Below are 19,608 nucleotides of genomic sequence, written 5' to 3' on the forward strand. Positions count from 1 at the left end.
GGTACTATACTGAAAGTTTTTCAGGGAAACATGGCTGTCACACTGGAGGCCGATATTGTTGTTCTGCGTCACGCCTGTGATGCCTCTTTGGCTTCTGGGATTCTGGCATGCTGTCTAAAATCACACACAGAGGCTGTACGATGCTGCCATCGTTGGTCCAAAAATGTAAAGGTGGCATAAATAAGGGACTCTGCAGAGGCCCTGCAGCATGGTCTCATTGCGTAAAGGGCCATATTCTCACCTCCTTCCTCGCATTTCTCAGGTGGCTTCGCCTTCTTCGCAAGCCGGGGGTCCAGCCAGGTTGTCGTCTTGCTGTTGTGACTGAAATACAAAGAGGAAACGTAGCTTTAGGTGCAGTAAAAATCGTTATAAAAACATTTAAGATGCTGCAACAATCGAGCAATTAGCACCGGCAACTCTCAGGAGCCACTTTACCCAGGAGCTATTCGACCAGCTCGAACACAAACAAACGAAGCTAAAAAGCTCCCCGAAAACAGAGAGTGTGACTGACTTCTAATCTTTTGGGATGAAATGGCTTATTAAAGAAGCCTTTAAAATTTCAACAAAGCTATGAAGAACCTTTGAGGTTAAAGAGAGACAGCGAGAGAATGGAGGAGAGTAACAAATGAGGAGGCACACATGGAGCACGGAAAGAAAAGAGTGAGCAGCTGCGGAGATCATAAAGAGCAGAACTGAGAGAGCAGGTCAGGGGTGGCGGGCTTCATTTAGCCTGTTGTTTCTCCGGCTGGCAGAATGAGCTATTGATTTAGCGGCGAGCAGCAGCACCTGGCTCTGTCAGCAGCTCGGCATTGACTGGCTGCCACACTAACGGGGCCAGGTAAACAATGCGGGGCCTGCTGCTTTTAGCACCAGCCAACAAACCTCGACATCAAACACAGGGGAAATAAAAAGAAAAACTTAATCGAGAACACAACCGAGCCTCCTGATAACTTCCGTGTCCAACACCTGGTTTGGTACAGTACAGAGGAGAGCGCTGGATGGGGAGTAGACAGAACTCACTGCCAGATCTCTCAACACATTTTGCTTACCCTGGCGGTAAAAGAGATGATTTGGGAGCCTACTGGGAGTTGGATTAGCTCAGTGCTGATGTAATGGGAGAGTAATAGGACCAAAACAATGCAAGCAAGTAGCAGAAAAAGGCTACTTACTCTATGAAATACACCATGCCGGTTTCTGTGTAGGCCATCTCCCAGTTTTTAGGCAAAGGCTCCTGACTCTCATCCTGTGTGTTCCACACACGCATGTCCATCGTCCCGGCGGACTGGTTGTAGCTGGGCACCGTCTTCCTCCACTCCGCCTTGTCCTTGTGCTCTGTGGCCCGGCATGGCGTGAGGGACACGGGCATGGAGACAGACAGAGGGATGGGTTGGGAGTAAGGGTGAGGGAGATGGTAGAAGGAGAAAGAGACAGGAGGTGAGAATGTGGCGCCATTGGAGCTCCTCTGGGCTCCTTGCATCTCTCCCCGCTGCTGCTGCTGCTGTCGCTCGAGTTGATCTTCCTCTGTACACTGGGTGGACGGTTGCATCCACAAGAGAGGAAGAGGGGTAGAGAGAGAGAGAGGGAGAGGGAGACAGAGAGAGTACACACACACAGAGGAGAGGACAGAAGCAATTGCCATAGGATTTGCATGTCAGCAGCGATGTACTGGGAACTGCCTCCCAGGCAAGGGCAAGAGCTGACCAATGCTTCAGCCCCCCAGCTGAGAGCACCACATCACAACTCTATTAGCATCACACTGGCTGCTGCATGTGTGTGTGTGTGTGGGTGTGTGAGGCTCTTATCTGCAGGTTTTCATCTGGCTGTGTATGACCTAGCTTCATCATGGCATTGAATGCTCAGTCTGTTTGGCTCGGGTAATTGAATGGCAGCGATGGAAAGTGACTGGAGGAAGCCAAGAGCTTTTTTTGTGTTGAAATTGGGGCCCTCTTTTTCATCGTGGAACCACGGAGGGGGGCTTCTGCACTTATAAAGTCAGAATAATTGACTGCATACAGACACTTGCTGGAGGCTACAGCAGCTTTCAGCCCTTGCAGAGATGTACAAACCGGGCTGTTGCAGATGTGCGCGTGCAAGCTTCATTAAGTGATGCTGAAAGGACACGGGGGGAAAATTATAATAATGTGGGACTATTATTAACTCCTTGAAACCTGAGTAAATTAGCTTGATTTCTTTCAAAAACATGGGGAGAAGAGAACTAGCAACAAAAGGAGAACTGACCCAAACATTCGCAAGAAATTAGGAAAAAAAGAAAAGAAGAAAAAAGAAAATGACCTTAAACTTAGTGGAAAAAGGGATAAAAAACAAACATAAATGGCATGGAAAAAGTGCTTAAAAAATATAATAATCTTGTTACATAATTTTAAATATGTGATTATGAGTATTATAAATATTGTATTTCCCTAACTTTTTTCCCTGGACATTTTCCCTTGCTTTTTTGCTGTTTTTTCCTGTATATTTTTTTTCCAGCTTTTAAAAATATAATTTTCTAAATCTACATATTTCTTCCAATTTGTTGAACATTTCTTAGCAAGTTGCTCATTGCCTTTTCCCAATGTTTTTGTAAGAAACCACACAAATTTGCTTAGAGATCAAAGATTTAAATATTGTGAAAGGCATCTGAAAGCAGCATAAGGAAAATGGTGTTGCGCACTTTCCAGTGGGTTAAACTACCTTCAAGGCATGGTCATATGTCTTCCTCTACCTCCTTTCCTCATCACTTAAACAATCCAATTCATCCACGTCACAACAATGATATAATAAACAGCGTTAGAGACTCTCATGAACTCCAGAATTAGGCGTGACGTCCTACAGTGACTGTCTTTTTCTTAGTTTGGCTCTGCGCTGTCATCATTACAGCCCGGGGCCACAGAGATGATGTGTCTCTGACAGTGTTTCTCTCTTTTGCTCCTGGATGTGAGATGAGCACTTCTATTAGCTCACAGATTCTTTTTTGTTTTGACTAATTTCCCCTCCCGCGCTTGACATGTAGCCAAGACAGAATAAAGAGCCTTCCCTTTACTATTATTGGGCCGGCTGTGGCTCAGGAGGTACTGTTGCCAATCAGATCTGTGGTTTGATCTCTGGCTCCTCCAGTCTGCATGTTGAGGTATCACCGGACTGAGCCATCGGTGTGTGTGTGTATGTGTGTGTGTGTGTGTGTTTGAGTGAACGGTGGCACCTTGTAGGGTAGCCTTGGCAACCAATGTATGAAAGTGTGAATGAGGCATGTAGTGTGGAATGGCTGGACGACTAGGAAAGTGCTATACAAATGCAAAAAAATGTATCATTTTATGAACCAATTTCTTGCAATCTATAGGACATTTCTTACCAATTTGTTCATTGCTTTTTTCCCCACATTTTCAAAATAAATGTAAGTAATTTGCTCAGGTTTCAAAGGGTCAAATAGCTTGTGGAAAGCATCTGATTGCAGCACAAAAAATGATGTTGATCCAGATTTCCAAAGGATTAAGAATTACTGTTAACCTTTATAATTATATATACTTTTATCTAAATCACTGAAGCTGGTGGACTCAAAAAAATCTACCAGCCACTTATCATGATTATCATTGTTTTCTGAGTGAAGCAAATCTAGTGTCCTCTTGTGTATTTTACCAGACACTGACTGGTGTCATGGTGCTTATTTCCAACCCTTGTTATATTGTATTAAATTATACAGTCTGCATGTATTTCTTATAAGTGTTGAAATGTTTGTTTGTGTGTTCAATGAACGATATGCCAAAAAAGAGAACTTAGTGCATCCAGTACATACGTATACTGTGTGTGTAATTGAAAGAAAGTTCCTTATATTCAACACTGCATTCCCCCTGCAATGCTGAACAACAGCACAGAGCCTATTAAACTATGCTAATTGTGCTGCAAATATCTCAACATGATAGTTGGCTAGTTAGTCTCTAAAATCACAAAAATACACCCCATAACAAAATTGGCAATGTAATCCAGCGGGCATTGGTAATTAGCTGTTTTTGCAGGGTCTTTTTTTTGTGCAGAGTGGTGCATTTGGCCAACACTCTGGAGTGGAAGAGCCATACAGCACCAGGCCAGGGTGTGTTTGAGACTGGTCACAGGCCCGTCATTGAAGCCATGACAGAGGGACAGGACAGCTGAGGGAGCCGGCTCCAGCTGGAGCGGCGAAGGGCCAGAAGCTGCTACTTTGTTCAGTTGGCTGGTTAAAGAGCAGCTGATGGTATGATAAGAGAAAACTATTTATTATGGAGTGTTATTATGTAACATGTTGGCCCATAGCTCTGACTGTTACCACTTTATTTTGTAGTGCTTTATAATAACACAGCAGTTAGAGGTTTCCTAACTACTTCCACAATGAGATGCATTCATCATTAGCTGCAACATGCTGTGATTTAGTTTGTGCCACGAGCCATGTGAGGATATCCTTGTGGGGGAATCAAACAAGGACAAAGTCTATCCCTCTAACCCAGAGATTGCTGCTATTGATCTCAGCCAGACTTTGACTACTTCTTGACATTGCAGGGCTGTGATTTAGTGCTGACCTTGCATGCAGAACAGCTAATCCTGACAATGTTTGTTTGGAGAAAAGAATGATAAGGAGGAGAGAAAAAAGGTCCTGCTGTTTTGCATTCTGAGAATAATATAATGAACGGCTGAAAAAAAACAACATGAAACCGAGTAAACAAAAAACTGCTGGGGTTTAAATTTGCGGAAAAGCGGTATGAAGCACAGCTTCTAGCAGTTAGAAATGCAGGAACACAAAAATAAATAGACAATAGTGTTTCTCACCAGCCAGGCCGTTGACCATGGGAGGCCTCTCATCTTCCTCTTCCTCCTCTGGTGCGGCGCTGTCCTTTCTGTCCATCTTACTAACGGAGGTTGTGCGTTTTCGCTGGACCTCCGTGTCGAATTCCTCATCAAACAGGACCTGGTCCACCAAGTCTGGCTGCACTGGGCTCGGCTCTGCAGGAGGTTTAGGGGTCCCATAGTAGTTTCCTGGAATGAAGAGAGACAACAAAACACATTCATGAATATGATTTACTCAACATGTAGAGGCTTACTTTGATGTTTATTGCATAACCCTAACACACACCCTTCATTATTATAGACCTAACTTTAAAGGGACAGTTCATCCCGAAATCAAAAATACATATTTTTCCTCTTGCCTGCAGTGCCATTTATCAAGTGTGCCGAGTGTTTGAGATATTGGCTGTAGAGATGTCTGCCCTCCCTCCAATATAATGGAACTAGATGGCACTCAGCCTGTAGTGCTCAATGTACCAAAAAAATAAATAAATTTAAAACTCAACAGCAATGTTTCTTTGCAGAAATCATGACCTGGTTACACAAGCTAATCCACAGAACTTTTTGTGGGCAGTTTCGTGGAGCACCTTTTTCCTTTTTCTACTCCCGCCAACTGAATCACCTCGATTACAGAAATATAGCTTGTGTCAGTAGGAGATGTAAACATTAATGGCGTCCTCCTTGGCTAGGCTATAATTTCTTTAGAGTGTGTGTGTCCCTTTATATCATTCTGTGTCCCCTTTATAAATTAGGAGGTTTGTTCGGGTCTGTGAATGCAACTCAGGCGGGGCTTTCAGGGTCTTGCTTTTTGCTCAGCAACCCTGTGATTTAAAGGGTGGATAATGAGTCTGTCAATCTGTTCAGAGCTGAAAGATGAGAGGAGCAGCTGTTGCAGACTTTTAGACTCAGTAGAATATATGGTAAAGTTTCACTTAAAACGCACCTGACTTTCTGCCGCTCTGTCTGTGCCCACAGTATGCTTTGTGCTCCTTGAGGTGCAATGTAAAACTAAACGGTAAACATATTTCAACTGTGCACCAGTCATAGAAAAGTTATTGTAGGTGGCATATGTTTTCATCGTTTCAGGCCATCATGATTTAATTAATGTGTTGAGAAATCCTGGTTCCTACATGAAACTGCTCACAACAAGGTCTGTGGATTATCTTGAGTAATCGGGTCATGATTTCTGAAAAGAGACATTGCTACTGAATTTTTTAAAAGTATTTTTTGGCACTTTGAGCACCACAAGTCAGGTGACATCTAGTTCCATGATAATAAAGAGGAGGCAGACATCTCCACAGGTGACATTTCCAATTCTGCAACTCACACCAAAATAATGTAGATTGATTTGTAGCACTGCAGGTTAGAGGAAAAATATGTATTTTTTTGGGAGGGGGGGCACATCACAATAACCCTAAATCTACTTTTAATCTTTATCTTAAACTTAATGTCTAACGCCACAACAGCCCCTCATTGAAGTGAGAGGTAGGAAACTGTTGGACTGCCTTGCTTGGAGGATTTTTCTACTCCTCTGAGAACATTCGGTCCTGTTATGTTTGTATTTTTGTGTGGCAGCCTTTATGTCCAAGACAAATTTCCTTGGGGATGAATCTTGAATTGGAAGTACAGGAATACCAATATGCACACACACATAGTAGCAAAGCTTAAATACTGTAGGAGAGAATTGCAAATCTTTTCTTGGCTTCACAGTACACCACAAAAAAAAGGAAGTGGCACCTAAGCACCGCCGCAGCTGCAAAACCACTTTGTTGATACCAGATCAAGAAGAGACCATCTCACCTCAACTGTAACAGTTGCTTCAATTCCTTTAAAAGGCACCGGAGACTCTGGTTGTCAGCTACAAATCATATCTGGCAGAGCTGTGCTGGTTGGAATAAAATGAGGCCAAGCTTTTGCCGTCGTAACTCAGGTTTTGGATCAGTTTCCTGGATAAGGGAAAGTGTTTTTCCCCCCAAGTTTTGAAGCAAATTAGCCTTTTCTAATTCCCTGGATATCACTATCACTGTCACTAGTGACATAAACACCCCCCACCCCACACACACACACACGCACACACACACACGCACACCACCACCCCCCAATAAAACAAAAACAAATCAACCTAAAAAAAGGAAACCACCTTTAAACACTGCTTAAAATTATAACAATTCTGTAAAATATTTTTTAAATATATAATTGTGATATTTATAAATAAAAGTTCTTAGGAAGGCTTCCCTAGCTTTTTTTTTAAATACTATTTTCCACTATCTACTATTTTCTTCCACTTGGTAGGGCAGATATTTTTTGCCAAGTTGCTCACTGCTTTTATTCCCATGTTTCTGAAAGATATCAAACCAATTTGCTCTGGGTTCAAAGGTTCAAATACTTGTGAAATGGCTCTGAAAGCACCACAAGAAAAATAACATCAATCCAGTTTTCAAAGGGTTAAACTGTTTGTACTGCATTTTTATGTTTCAAAACAACAGACCAAAGCCAAAAAGCCTGGATTCTTGTATTGTCATATTTACTGCTTCGTCCCCCGAGGAACTGTGACTACAGCGTTTATGCCAAGGTAGGTTCTCAAGCGCTCGATTGGCCCTTTAAGTCCATCAGCTTGCCTTTGCTGTCATGTCGGCGCCTAAGGCAGCAAACAGCCTTACACCAGAGAGCGAGCCTTCGTCTTTCCTCAACTATAGCAGAGGGGTGACCCACTTTACCACTCACTACCTTCTCTCCCACTGCAAGAGAATGAGGAACAACAGAGGAGGACGGAAACTTCAAAGCACCAGAGGTGAGAAAAATAGTTGGGAAGCTGTGGTACAAATATTGATTTCACTGGTTGTTTTCTGTCTCTGGGAAACCACAGTCCTCCGGTGTTTGTGTGGGATTGCAGCGTGGTTAAGACTGAGCTGTGTCTGAGTGGCTGAACATTGTATTGTAACAGTTAAACGGCACATCAGAGAGCGGACAGCTACTGTGACGAAGGAGTCCGCTGGGAGGAAGAGCAGGGAACGAGAATGCAACAAAGGAGGGAGGACTGGAGGCAGCAGGGGGAGAGAAAGAGACAGAGAGAGAGAAAGAGCACTTTCTTACAGACAGAAATTTTGTGACAATGGAATTAAGCGTCCACACAAAGCAAAATGAGGCAGAATCTTTTTCTTTTTCACTTTCACTCTGATTTAAATTAATATTTTCAAAAGCCTACTATTTGCCATATTCTGTTGGGGATGAACAGAATACAAGTAACTAATACCCCCTTTCAACATTAGCGGTTTATGCAAGTTTTTTTAAATGCAGGTGAACCCGCTCATTATGTCCTTTTCCATCACAAGTAGAGCATAGGTGGGTACACGGCTCTGCAGCAGACGAGTATGCCTTTCTGTGTGTGTGTGTGTGTGTGTGTGTATTTTTTTTTACCTTAAACGTCACAGACAGCTCAGCAAAGGTACAGTAGAAAGTAGCTTGGACAGATGTCAGTGAAAACAGTGGTTACTTCTTTTTTTTATATTTTTTAAGTCTCACTTTCAAACTTGGTGCGGAGTAATTTGCATCTGAGTCGGAGGCAATAAATATCAGTGACTGCTGCATAGTCATCTAACCCAGGCGTGAATGCCAATTGTACACTTTCCCATTACATTGAAATGCCAGATGTTAGCGTGGTTTTCGTGCAGTGGTAAAGGGGCTTAAGTAACATATTTAAAATAAAAAATAGGACAAAGTGTATTATGTTACAGTTTAAATTGGTGGTATTTTGTATACGATTACTGTCTTTAAAAATAGATAACTTGAAGGGATTACTTTATTTTTGATTTAAAGGCTCTTACACCACATTTAATTACTTCAGCTTGATTGTATTGTTCTCTATTAAAATGCCCAAGATATCCTTAAGCGACGCAGCACTGCTGTTTTTACGTCTTTTACTGGTTGCCCTGTTTCTGTTAACTCCTGTCACCTGCTTTGAAAGCTTCACAACAGCTGATTCATTAAGTTGAAATGAGGAGCATCTACATGGAACCTCCTCATTTAAAGGGAAACTTTTCCGATTTTAAACCAGCATTGTATCATGGACAAAATGAGTATAAGAGAAAATTAAGAAACAGACCCGTCCTCTCTCTGTCTCTCTCTTGGACCGAAATCAAGCCAAACTGGAAAACAAGAGAGTGTTGATCAAATATGAATCAAATGATGTTACTGCACTGCCTAATTCTTGCCTAACATGTTGAGCATCATATTTTAGTGTCCTGTTTAAGTGTAATAGCGAGTCTGTGAACAGGACGTGGACACTATGCTGCTTCCTGCACAGTGAAAACAGGCTGGAAAAAACAGGTGATCAAATATAAACCAAGATTCTGTTACTTACTTGCATATTTTTTTGCCTCAGAAACATGTTTTAGCTTATCGTTTGACTGTAATACAACAGCATTTGTTACCAGGCAGCTGCCATTGTGTCAAACGTTCCCGTTACGTCAGCCATCAGTGGGAGCGTTCATTAGACTGGTGCATTCTGGTAGTTTTAGGTTTTCTACCTCTTGAGCTGAAAAAAATGCCAAAGTCCTTTTCCTATGTTTTCTCTGGTCTAGCACCAATTTCATAAATGTTAGACAGCCTAATTTTATGTGAGAAAACTCTTTTTATCAGTTAAATACTTCCTCTATCTGTTAAACTGCCACATTAAAAGTAAGACAAACAATATATGATAGAAATTGATTTGCCTAAAATGTAAATACAAAGTCACAATGGCTGTGAAATAACCATAACCATAACCAACATCACAACAACTTTATAGTTTCTTCATCAGCTGTAATTAAGACTTTACATGTCAACAATCAGCCCACTAACTAAAAGCACAATTTATCTCACACAACACATCATAATTGATTAAAGTAATTACATTAATCCGTGTTTTAATGCATGACGCGTTAATATTAGCACCTTATCGAAAACCGTTAAATCCTTTTCTAGATTCATAATTAAAAGGATGCTTACTGATGCAAATTGAGGGTTGAATTAGAAGTGTTAATTTGCAGTGTGCATTCTGAGGCTCACACAAAGGCACACGTAGCCTCTGTAAGTACCCATTATAGCGCAGGAGCCGGGAGACAGTGGCCACAATGAGGAACTGCACTGAGATGGATCGTGTTGTAATTATACGGCACTAATGAGCCACAGTCATTGATGAGGACGTACAACTTCATCAAGTGTGGATGTAAAATTATGCAGCCTGAAAAAAATAACTCAAAAGACTGCAGGATGGGCTGGAATTAAGTGAGTTGTCTCTTTGAGGGGTCGGTCCTTTGGTGAAGTTTATTAATTGAGCAGTTTGTTTGAATCTCATGCGGCTCCTCATTTAGTTTTACTTCGTTATTTGAACAAAATGCGGTTTAATTTAGCATTTATATCCTGTGACTCTGGGGCACAGCTTTCTTAAGTTAGTCCCATCATTTTATTTAATGTATAATCGTATCGTAATATAGCAGTCACTAATTATCCACAGTTCAATTTAATAGAGTTTGAATGCTCAATCCTATTAATATTCTAATAGGAAAAAAAACTCCTCCATCTTTCTTTTGATGTGACAACTGTATATGGTGTGTATTATCATATCAAAGATTTCAACTAGCTCCAGCATTACAATTAAGATTTAATTATTAAAAAAAGCCGGATCATGGGAAATGAAAATGGGCTAGATCAAACAGGTGGATATTTGTGTTTCTAATAGATAAATGATTGATTAATAAATAAATCAGTGAATCAACAGCTAATGAATACCTGATTAAACAAAACTTAAGCTGTGACAGGCACAACAAATTAAAACAGTGAAAGAATAAAAACAGGTACTTGATTTAGCTCATTCTAGCAGAAAAGGTGGTATAAAATTAGCCTTGAGAGACAAGAAATGCCTTATAAAGTTAAATAATAGTAGTTAAATAAATAATAATAGTTAAATTGAGCACTTAAATTCGCACTTACATTACTGCTGTTGTCTGGAAAAAGCCAAACTTAAAGACATCACCCAAATAACCTTTTGTATATCAGTTACTCACCCTGTTACATTGAATTTCTAATGAAAACTTTGTTTCTCGGATGCCTTCACGGTGAATGAAGATTCCAAAAACAGAGAACTGAATTGAAGTCACACAGCTCCACGTCTAAAAACAGCAAATCTATCTGAAAACATCTGTTTACGAACTGTCACACAACTCATGAAGTATAATTCAAGTCTCATTTATCCAGTTGTATGCTCAGTACTTCCCAAACAGACAGCGCTTTCTGTTGGTGAACTGAATGAAAATCGTTAAACTTAACTATGCACTCTGCAAAGCCAGGTTTCATTGAAAAATACAGAAATGTTACCTCTCTGAACATGGGAGCTGCTGATCTACAACGGCCTAAGTTGGTAAACAACTTTGTTTGTTCTGTTAGTTGGGTTTCTATCCAAATAAAGCACAAACTTTGGCACTGGCACTTATTCTCCAGTCAGATGCCACTGCAGAAGAAGAGGACATAACGAAATGACCTCATGACGAGATGAATGATGATGAGCACCCGTTAAACCTCAAATGAAAGAAAACAATGGATGTAGAATGATGTAGACATATTTTTGTGTGATATTTCAAGCTTCTTCTGAATTTCTGGGCATTCCCATGCAGGTTTATCAAATTCATGAATTAAAAATGAACATAAAATAGGAGGATGGAATCACAGATATTGCGTAACTCAAGGCAAACTACCTCAGCAGCTCCTGTGTTCAGTGATGTAAAATTACTGTTTTTGACGGTGGAGTCTGGCTTTAAAGAAGGCATAAATACGTTTCTCTTTCTGTTCAGCTCCCTCTCGGTCTGTTTGGAAAGTTTTGAGCAAATGACTGGATAACTTAAACTTGGATTATACTGCACGAGTTGAGTTTGTTAACAGATATTTAGATGTTGCTTTGCTGCTGTTAAATGCAGACCCCCTATGACTTCAATTTATCAGGAATTTTATCCGTTTTTGGTTTCTTCATTCACCATGGAGGGATGCAACATTGAGAAATACAAAGTTTTCTTCAGGAATTCAACATAACACAGGGTGAGTAATTGATTGGGAAACAATCATTTGTGGGATGAAGCTTTCCTTTAATGGATTTCAGCATTTGTGGTTCAGAATGAGGCATTTGTTTTTCAGTAAATCCCCCATTATTAGACTGGCAGAGGACAGAAAGCACTTTGCCCAGTTCATCATCTAAATTTACAGTAGTTATACGACTGCCATCGTATAATAGCTCATCCACTGACGCGAAGGCAGCTGCTGCGCTTTCCCCTCACGTTTGATGCCAGAGTGAGAAAAAAAAACAATCTAACCTGTCTGTGGTCCTGATGTATAATTCTGCCTCATTAACAAATGTCCAGTGTCTCATTATCAAGACAAAGACGTTTCCTATTGGGATGCCAGGACACATTGTAAAAATCATTTGAATAGGACGTCTGGTCACCCTTCGACAACCCTGTCTATGTCTGAGTGACCACCTCAAATCTTCCTCCTTAATTACTGCCTCACATTAATGGGGAAAAAAAGGAAAAGCCTGGGAGCCAGCATGCAAACTGCTCCCCATGACCGTGTGTGTGTGACAGAAACACACACCTGTTGATGCAGGCGCTGAATCAACATACTGCGTTCTAGTATAAAGGCAACAATGAGAAAGAAATAGAGTAAAAATAATTAGTTTAATATCTAAGAAAGAGTCGTTCTGCCCACAAGCAGATCAAATTTCTGACCTTGGGATTTTACAATACGCTGTTCTGCAGGTCGCCCACTCACCAACACTTCAGCTGCACGAGCATTTATATAAACACGTTCACAAAATCTATACTTTCTACTGTAGTGTACAGCAGTTACAGTAAATGTAGACTCACTAGAAGAATATAGTAAGTAAATTAGGTTCAATCGCATCTAAATTTGGTGGTAACGTTTGAGTTGTTAGAGGAAAGGTTTGTCTTTAAGAGAAGAAAAGGACAGCGGATAAAAATATTACAGCTCATCACACTGTAAAATTCAACATTTCTGGTCATCAACAGCTTATGTAATTTCAATCTTGCTCCGCTTTAGTCACGCTGTGGCAAAATGACAAGTAGCGGTCGTGTTGAAGGTAACAGCAGCAGAAACAGTGTGCGCAGAGGGCCGATAATTTCGACATAGTGTGATTACATTAAAGCTCTTTTTGCAGCTTTCTGAGAGTGGTGGGTGGACAGTGCAAAGCAAAGCCATTTTCATTTTAACAGCCCGGGCCAACACTTGCTTGGCACTGTCAGTGAATTACACAGCCATTCACTCATGTTACACATGCACGGCTGTGTTTGCTGCCAGTAAAAAGTAGTTTTCATGTCAAAGGGAGCATTTTTTTTTTTAAAAAAACTTACTTCCCGTTAAAAGGCTGCTTTGCCCGCAGAGACCCAAGAGCTGAAATATGCACCACGGAGGCCATGTGTGTGTATTAGTGAGAAAGAATGTGAGTGTGTGTGCATGTGTGTATCACATCATTTGTTTTAGACAGCAGCTGCCAGCATATCTCATTTCCACCTCGTGAGAATCTGAATACAATGTAAGTGCAACTATAATCAGAGTCGCATCTGCAGGGAGACACACACACCCTCTGTATATCTCACAAAACCCCTCGGAAAAACTTTCATTATGAGCTGCGATCGAAACGCTAGAGAGCAAAGATTCATGCAGTCATGGTCATTTGGCGAGGTGAAATGGTTTCATGTTTTGAAGTTAGGGATACAGGTATTGACCAAAATAACTTAGTACCAGAGTATCAAAACTTCTCTAGTCAAATGATTCCTGCATTTGATACTTTTTTGTACCCAGATCAAGAAAAAAACACTATTTGCATAGCCTCATTTCCACTGTACAAAAAAACCTATTAACACCCACTAACATCTGGCTTCTTAATACAATGAGAATGCGTATGATCAGCATTCACACCCAGGTCAAATGACTGCTGTGTAAAACAGGTTTTTTATCGCTTCTGGCTCTGATGGGCATTGAAAACAACACCTGGGAGAATGCGGTAATTTCAGCTCCTTAACCAGCAAGATGCAATGCAATTGAAAAACCCACCTGCACGCACTAATTTTGGTGGGAAAGGGGTAAATGATTTTGGTTGCAGCCAGTAACCTCAGCATTTGTTTAAAATAATACCACGCTTGGGTGGATTGATGCCTCCTGGGCGCAGGCTCAGACTGGCTCAGTTACTAACTTAGCATTACTTATCAATGGGTTACGACATTTATGCTGGTAAAGAAGTCCCAGAAGTCCTAAAAAACTTAAGAAATAGCATAAAAATGGACATTTAAGAAGTCACAAGAAAGAAAATATCATGATACATGTTCAGTTATTGTTTATCTCCTCAGTTTATCCATTGGACTGACAACGCGTCCAAGCCCAGGGGCCCTTTGTCTCATACTCTGTCCGTGACGTGTGATTGCCCCACTGCAACCCACACAGTCTGTGGTGTGTTGAAGTCGATTGTGTGCGTATTTGACAGAGTTGGCTGTTCATTGTGTCGAGAGTCCACCATAATGTTTCAGAGTATGGCTCTACTACACAACTGTGTAGGACTCGATATTGAATTCAGTGCTTTTAAGGGCAGTACTACAGAGTACTGATTCACATTGAATCTATTGATGCCAAATTTCAGTACCTGAGAGCGCATCTGGGTGAGAGCGACAGGTTTACACTAGAGGTGGGAGTTCCTCGAATCTGGGAAGCCAGCCATGGAGCTTCAACAGCTTCCAGCGAGCCAAAACTATCACTGCAGCACCAAAATCCTGCAATAGTTTCTGCATCTGCTCTATTTTCTCAACTTTATAATTTTAGTAATTGCTTAGTTTCAGACACACACATGCACGCACAAACACAAACAGGTAGACAGACAGAGACAGCGGATTAGCTCTATGTGTGATTAGAAGAGAGCAGAGGAGCAGAACTGCTTTTTAATGTACTTTGTCACCCCTGCAGCTTGCTCATAAACTACATTGTTGTCAGAAAAATTTAACTCTTAAAACAAAGTACTGTTGGGTACCAGTACTCGTTACGGTACCCAATTCCAGTGACTGTAGCACGTACCGGTTTAAATACGAACAGTTCCCAACCTTAGCTATACTAGACACCTGTGGCATCTGGCGGCATTTTATGCAACTTCTATTCGCATGATCGTATAGAATGAAGTACAAAAAAAAATATCACATGAAGTATTCTATTAGTATCTGTGTCACTTTAAGGTAATACAGGCAATAATCAATCAATTAGTTTTCAACTGTTAAATTAATCACCAACTAATCTGATAATCGATTAAAATTTTTAAGTAATTTTTCAAGGCAAAAAAATAAAATTCTCTGATTCCAGCTTCTTAAATTTGAATATTTTTTTGGTTTCTCTACTCCTCTATGACAGTAAACTAAACTAAATCTTTGGGTTGTGACTAAAACAAGACATTGAGGATGTCATATCCGGCTTTAGGGAAATATTAATCAATGTCTGTCACTATTTTTGGACATTCTGTAGAACAAACAACTAATCAATTAATCAAGAGAATAATAAACAGATAAATCAACTATGAAAATACCTACCCTTTGCAGAGGGCTGCAGCTAACAATTTTTGGTACCAGTGTTGTAATTGAAAAAAAAAAGAATAATTGACAATCAAAATAATTAAAATAAAAAGGGTACTGTTATTGGTACCGGTATCATAATTTTAAATGATTCTCAGCTTTATTTAAGAGAAATGGGAAATTGGGAGGTACTCTTCATGTTGTGGAAGTTCCTAGAAAACCTCTCAAGGGTTTACACTCTGGCTCAGTCTTCAGCAGCCCCCCACCCCAACTCTGTGTTTATCCCTCTGCCTCTTTGAACCTGCCAGCCACAGTCACAGACCCTCATTAATCATTGAGGATGGGCTTCCACTCTCTCGGGCAGCGCCCTGGCTGCCCAGGCCTCATCAGTGACTGCCAGTGCCCCAGGCGGGTGAAGCCCATCTTGTGCTCCAGCCTTGGCACCGAGCTCCGGCCCTGTTTGGCATGGATGCCCACGCTCCGCGAGCCAACCTTGTCAACCCCGCATTCCTCTGCTCCCCGCGCTTGTGTGTGTGCGGCGCATAGTTTCACAATCCACCATTGGATGACCTGCCTCTCATACATAAACTCTCGCTCCATGTTTATCTCCTCAGTCTGTGCACCCTTCCTCTCTGTACTTTTATCCTTATTTTTTTCTTATTTAGCTGCTCTCATCCAACCTAATCCCTCTCTCTTTATCCCTCCATCTTTTGTTCTTCCTCTTCCCGTTTCAGCTTTTTTTTATTCTCTTATTTTATTTGGATGTGCGCTGTAACAACACTAATCCGACTCCTATGATATCAGCAGTGCAGTCCTAAGAGCGGAGGTACTTCTTAATCTTTCAAGCCTCCGATTTACCGGTTCCTACGAGTGGGCAGCTGTTGCTAGCACAGCACCTTTACACCCTCCCTCCTCTGTGACTTCTGTCCCGCTGCCCTGTTTCTATCTAATCCACAGCCATGCCGCTCTGCCTCAGAACTTCACAAAGCCTATTATACCAAAAACGACCCTATTATAAAATGGTTGTAGGCAGTGTGGTTCAGCAAAACGAGGGGACAGTAAATGGTAATTTCTTTTTCAGTGAAGTTCATGATTGTCAAGGGGACTGGGCTACATTTTGTATTGCACAAACAGAGGGGATTTCATCGTTATCCCCTGTCTGAGTGGCTCCGAGCAGGTCCAAAACTACAGACTGTAAGGCTCAATCCCAGCACACCTCTTATACCTACCATTGAGCCCTAACCCCTCTGCTTTGTGCCCTCACATTTAGGGGTAGGGTGTCCAGATTCTTGTTGGGATAGAGGGGTAGGGCGAGCTGTTAGGACTACATGGCCCTCCAAACGGAGGCTTTTTAGAGGCAAACCCCCAGCAGAGTGATGGGAGAGATGCAACAAAGAAAACCCACTGTTACTGTTAAATCATTAATGCTGCCACACACAATAAACAATAAAGCTAGCTGGAAGACCCATAAATCAATTTTCTTTGTTAATAAAGGTTAACAAATTACGTTAACCATTGTTTTATTTTAGTTTATTGTTGTATCAGTGTATTATGCATCTTTTCTATCTATATCTATATCTATATCTTAGTCTACAGAGCACAGCTAGTAGCCTGGTAGAGAAGCAGTGTTCTTTTTATACTAAATACTTGTTAAGTGATTAATAGCGTGAAACTTAAATTTTGAATGAATCATGGGCATCCATGCTTTAGTATCTCCATCAGATAAATAGCAAATTAGGGTTTCCCACAGACTCAAAATCTATGTGTGGCAGTAGGTGAGAGGAAATGGTGAGGTAGGCGAGGTTAATTCAGAAGCCTTTGCAAAAATTTAAATTACTTTTTTAAAGCTAAGCAGCAGTTTCTGGGGATTGAGTTGCAGGGCGGAGATTTAATCAATCTGTTTATGGTCGGAGTGATTGGAGCTGATCAGATCAGATTGATGGATTAGAGGAGTAGCTGCTGTAACACGGGCGGTGTCAGTTGATAATGCGGACAGACGTAACGTGTTGCGGTTGTACAACATGTCGCTGTAACGTAAGGAGCTGGAAGGTCTGTATAGGGTTGGTGGGTGTGGTGGTTGATGGGTGCAACAAACCCCAGACCTTCACCTGGGATTTCAGTGTTTGTTTCTTATATGAATGCAGAGTAATAAAGTGTAATATGTAGATGTGATAGTCCACTGAAAAAGCAGCGATATGTGATGACTTGGAATGAGAAAGTGTTGCTTGTCTTTGACTAAAGCCCTTTTTCTTTGTCTCAGCCTTTAATGATTTATCCACGGTGTGTGATTCTGTACTGTTTATATTTCCCCTGCATCCTTGCAGTAAGCCATTTTCACTCACCCATGATGCTTTAACATATAATCAAGGTAATGATTCCCACGCCAGTCTTCTTGTAAACACAGACAGTGCAGGTTTGCAACATAATGGACTTCAACTACTACTGTAAAAGCACAACAGTAAAAAGGCTGCTGATCTGTAACCACCTTCTATTACACAACCAGGAAAGAAAAGCTTGTGATAAAATGCCATATCGGACAAATAAATGTTGCAATGTCAGCATACCTTGGGGAACAATAAGACATAACAGTTACATCTTTATATCACATTTCGTGCCAACTCCACCGTTGCCAACTCTGAGTCTCAGCAGAAAGAGACACCTGCTTTCCTTGAATTTTGCTTGTCCATTTCAGCTCCCTGTCTCTGTCATGAATGATTCATACCCCTGGCTTTTCTGTACCGACCACAGTGCGGGGTAGAAAATTGGATATGCCCTAATTCACATACATGCTCACGCTCTGGCACACGCACGCAAATCTAATTCTCGGGAGTTTCGGCAAGGCAACAAGTATTACTCACACCCTGACACTTTCATCATTCTGTAAAACAAAAAACTGGCAAACCAATCTCTCTTTGTTTTTGTGCTGTTTTAAAGTTCCCCATCCACTTCAGCAACGGCTGAGTCAACTTCGCCGCTAAGACCTGCTTGGAATGCAGAGAGAGAGACTGTTGGGAGTTGGAAATGTAATGGATTAATGCTGAGGAGCGATCTCATAAACACACACAATTTGCCTCTTTTATGCTTGGTTAAGTATTTTCATAATATTGGACTTCTGAAATAACTTTCTATTATTGGTGAGTGATATGACAACCAGTCTGTGAAGCAGTCATTGTCTCCGATATTGGCTCCAGCAGAGCAGTGGGAGTGAGTGTCACTCTTGGTTACAGATTAACCGGGGATATTTCCAGCCCCTGTTGTTCTCCGGGCTGAAGGATTAGTCACAGCAGTGAAACATGGCGGCCCAGGTTGATGTTTCCATTAAATCAGCTACAAATGCAGTGAGGCAGGTATAATCAACCTGCTTTGCTTGGGGGCCACTTCTGCAAAATAACAGGGGGCCAGGGGCCAGTCGCAGCAGCCCCATATATGTTGTAAAGTTTTTGGACATTTGGCAAATTTAGGACATTTCTAGGATTTTAGAACATTTCTAAGATATTAGCATGTTTCTACGATTTAACGGCATTTCTCAGATTTTAGGACATTTCTAGGATTTTAGGACATATGGGACCTTTTAATGATTTAAGGACATTTCTAGAAATTTAGGACATTAGGGGCTTAGCTAGGATCTTTGTCAGGGGGGTGCAGGGATCACCCGATGGCACTTTTTTTTGTTAAAAAAAAACAACAACTCTATTTTGATGCTGTTTTATGCACTCTGGAACATTATTTATACTAAAAGTACAAACATAATTCCTATTGGGAATCTCTTTCACTTTATTGTGAAATAAAAAAACGGCTGGGGGGCCAGATTTGGCCTGCAGGCCTTAAGTTAAGTATCACTTCAGTAAAGCCTCATTCAGATAGAAAAACGTCATGTGCACTGGAGAAAGCAAGGCATGTTAGAAGAGAAGGGGAGCAAGATGAATCATGACATGGGAATGGAGTGCGGTTTTCCCCGAGTCCTTTAAACTCAAAGTTCAGTTCAGTTCAGATTTTGTCCCACAAGAGGAAAATTCTTTTTGCAGCGAGGCAGCATGGAAACAATAAAACAGAGGACATAAAAAGAGTGAACACTATACCCACAGAACAAAATTAAGAGCCCATGTCATAAAAAACTGCAACAAATGAATAAAACTAAGGACATAAAAGATAAGATAGTGTTTGGCTACACTAAGAGGCAGTTTATGATATCATTAAATTAGGTGCA

General features: G+C 41.1%; 1 protein-coding gene across 1 annotated transcript in view; it reads right to left on the bottom strand.

The window, feature by feature from the left end:
• The window catches only part of magi3a (membrane associated guanylate kinase, WW and PDZ domain containing 3a), a 170,041-nt gene that overhangs the window by 36,972 nt on the left and 113,461 nt on the right, over nt 1–19,608 (bottom strand). Inside the window, 3 exon segments of the mRNA XM_042491298.1 lie at nt 242–321; nt 1,170–1,332; nt 4,795–5,001. Of these exon segments, the coding sequence (XP_042347232.1) occupies nt 242–321; nt 1,170–1,332; nt 4,795–5,001 (450 nt within the window).

The sequence above is a fragment of the Plectropomus leopardus genome, chromosome 8 (assembly GCF_008729295.1).
Source record: "Plectropomus leopardus isolate mb chromosome 8, YSFRI_Pleo_2.0, whole genome shotgun sequence".
Lineage (NCBI taxonomy): Eukaryota > Metazoa > Chordata > Actinopteri > Perciformes > Serranidae > Plectropomus > Plectropomus leopardus.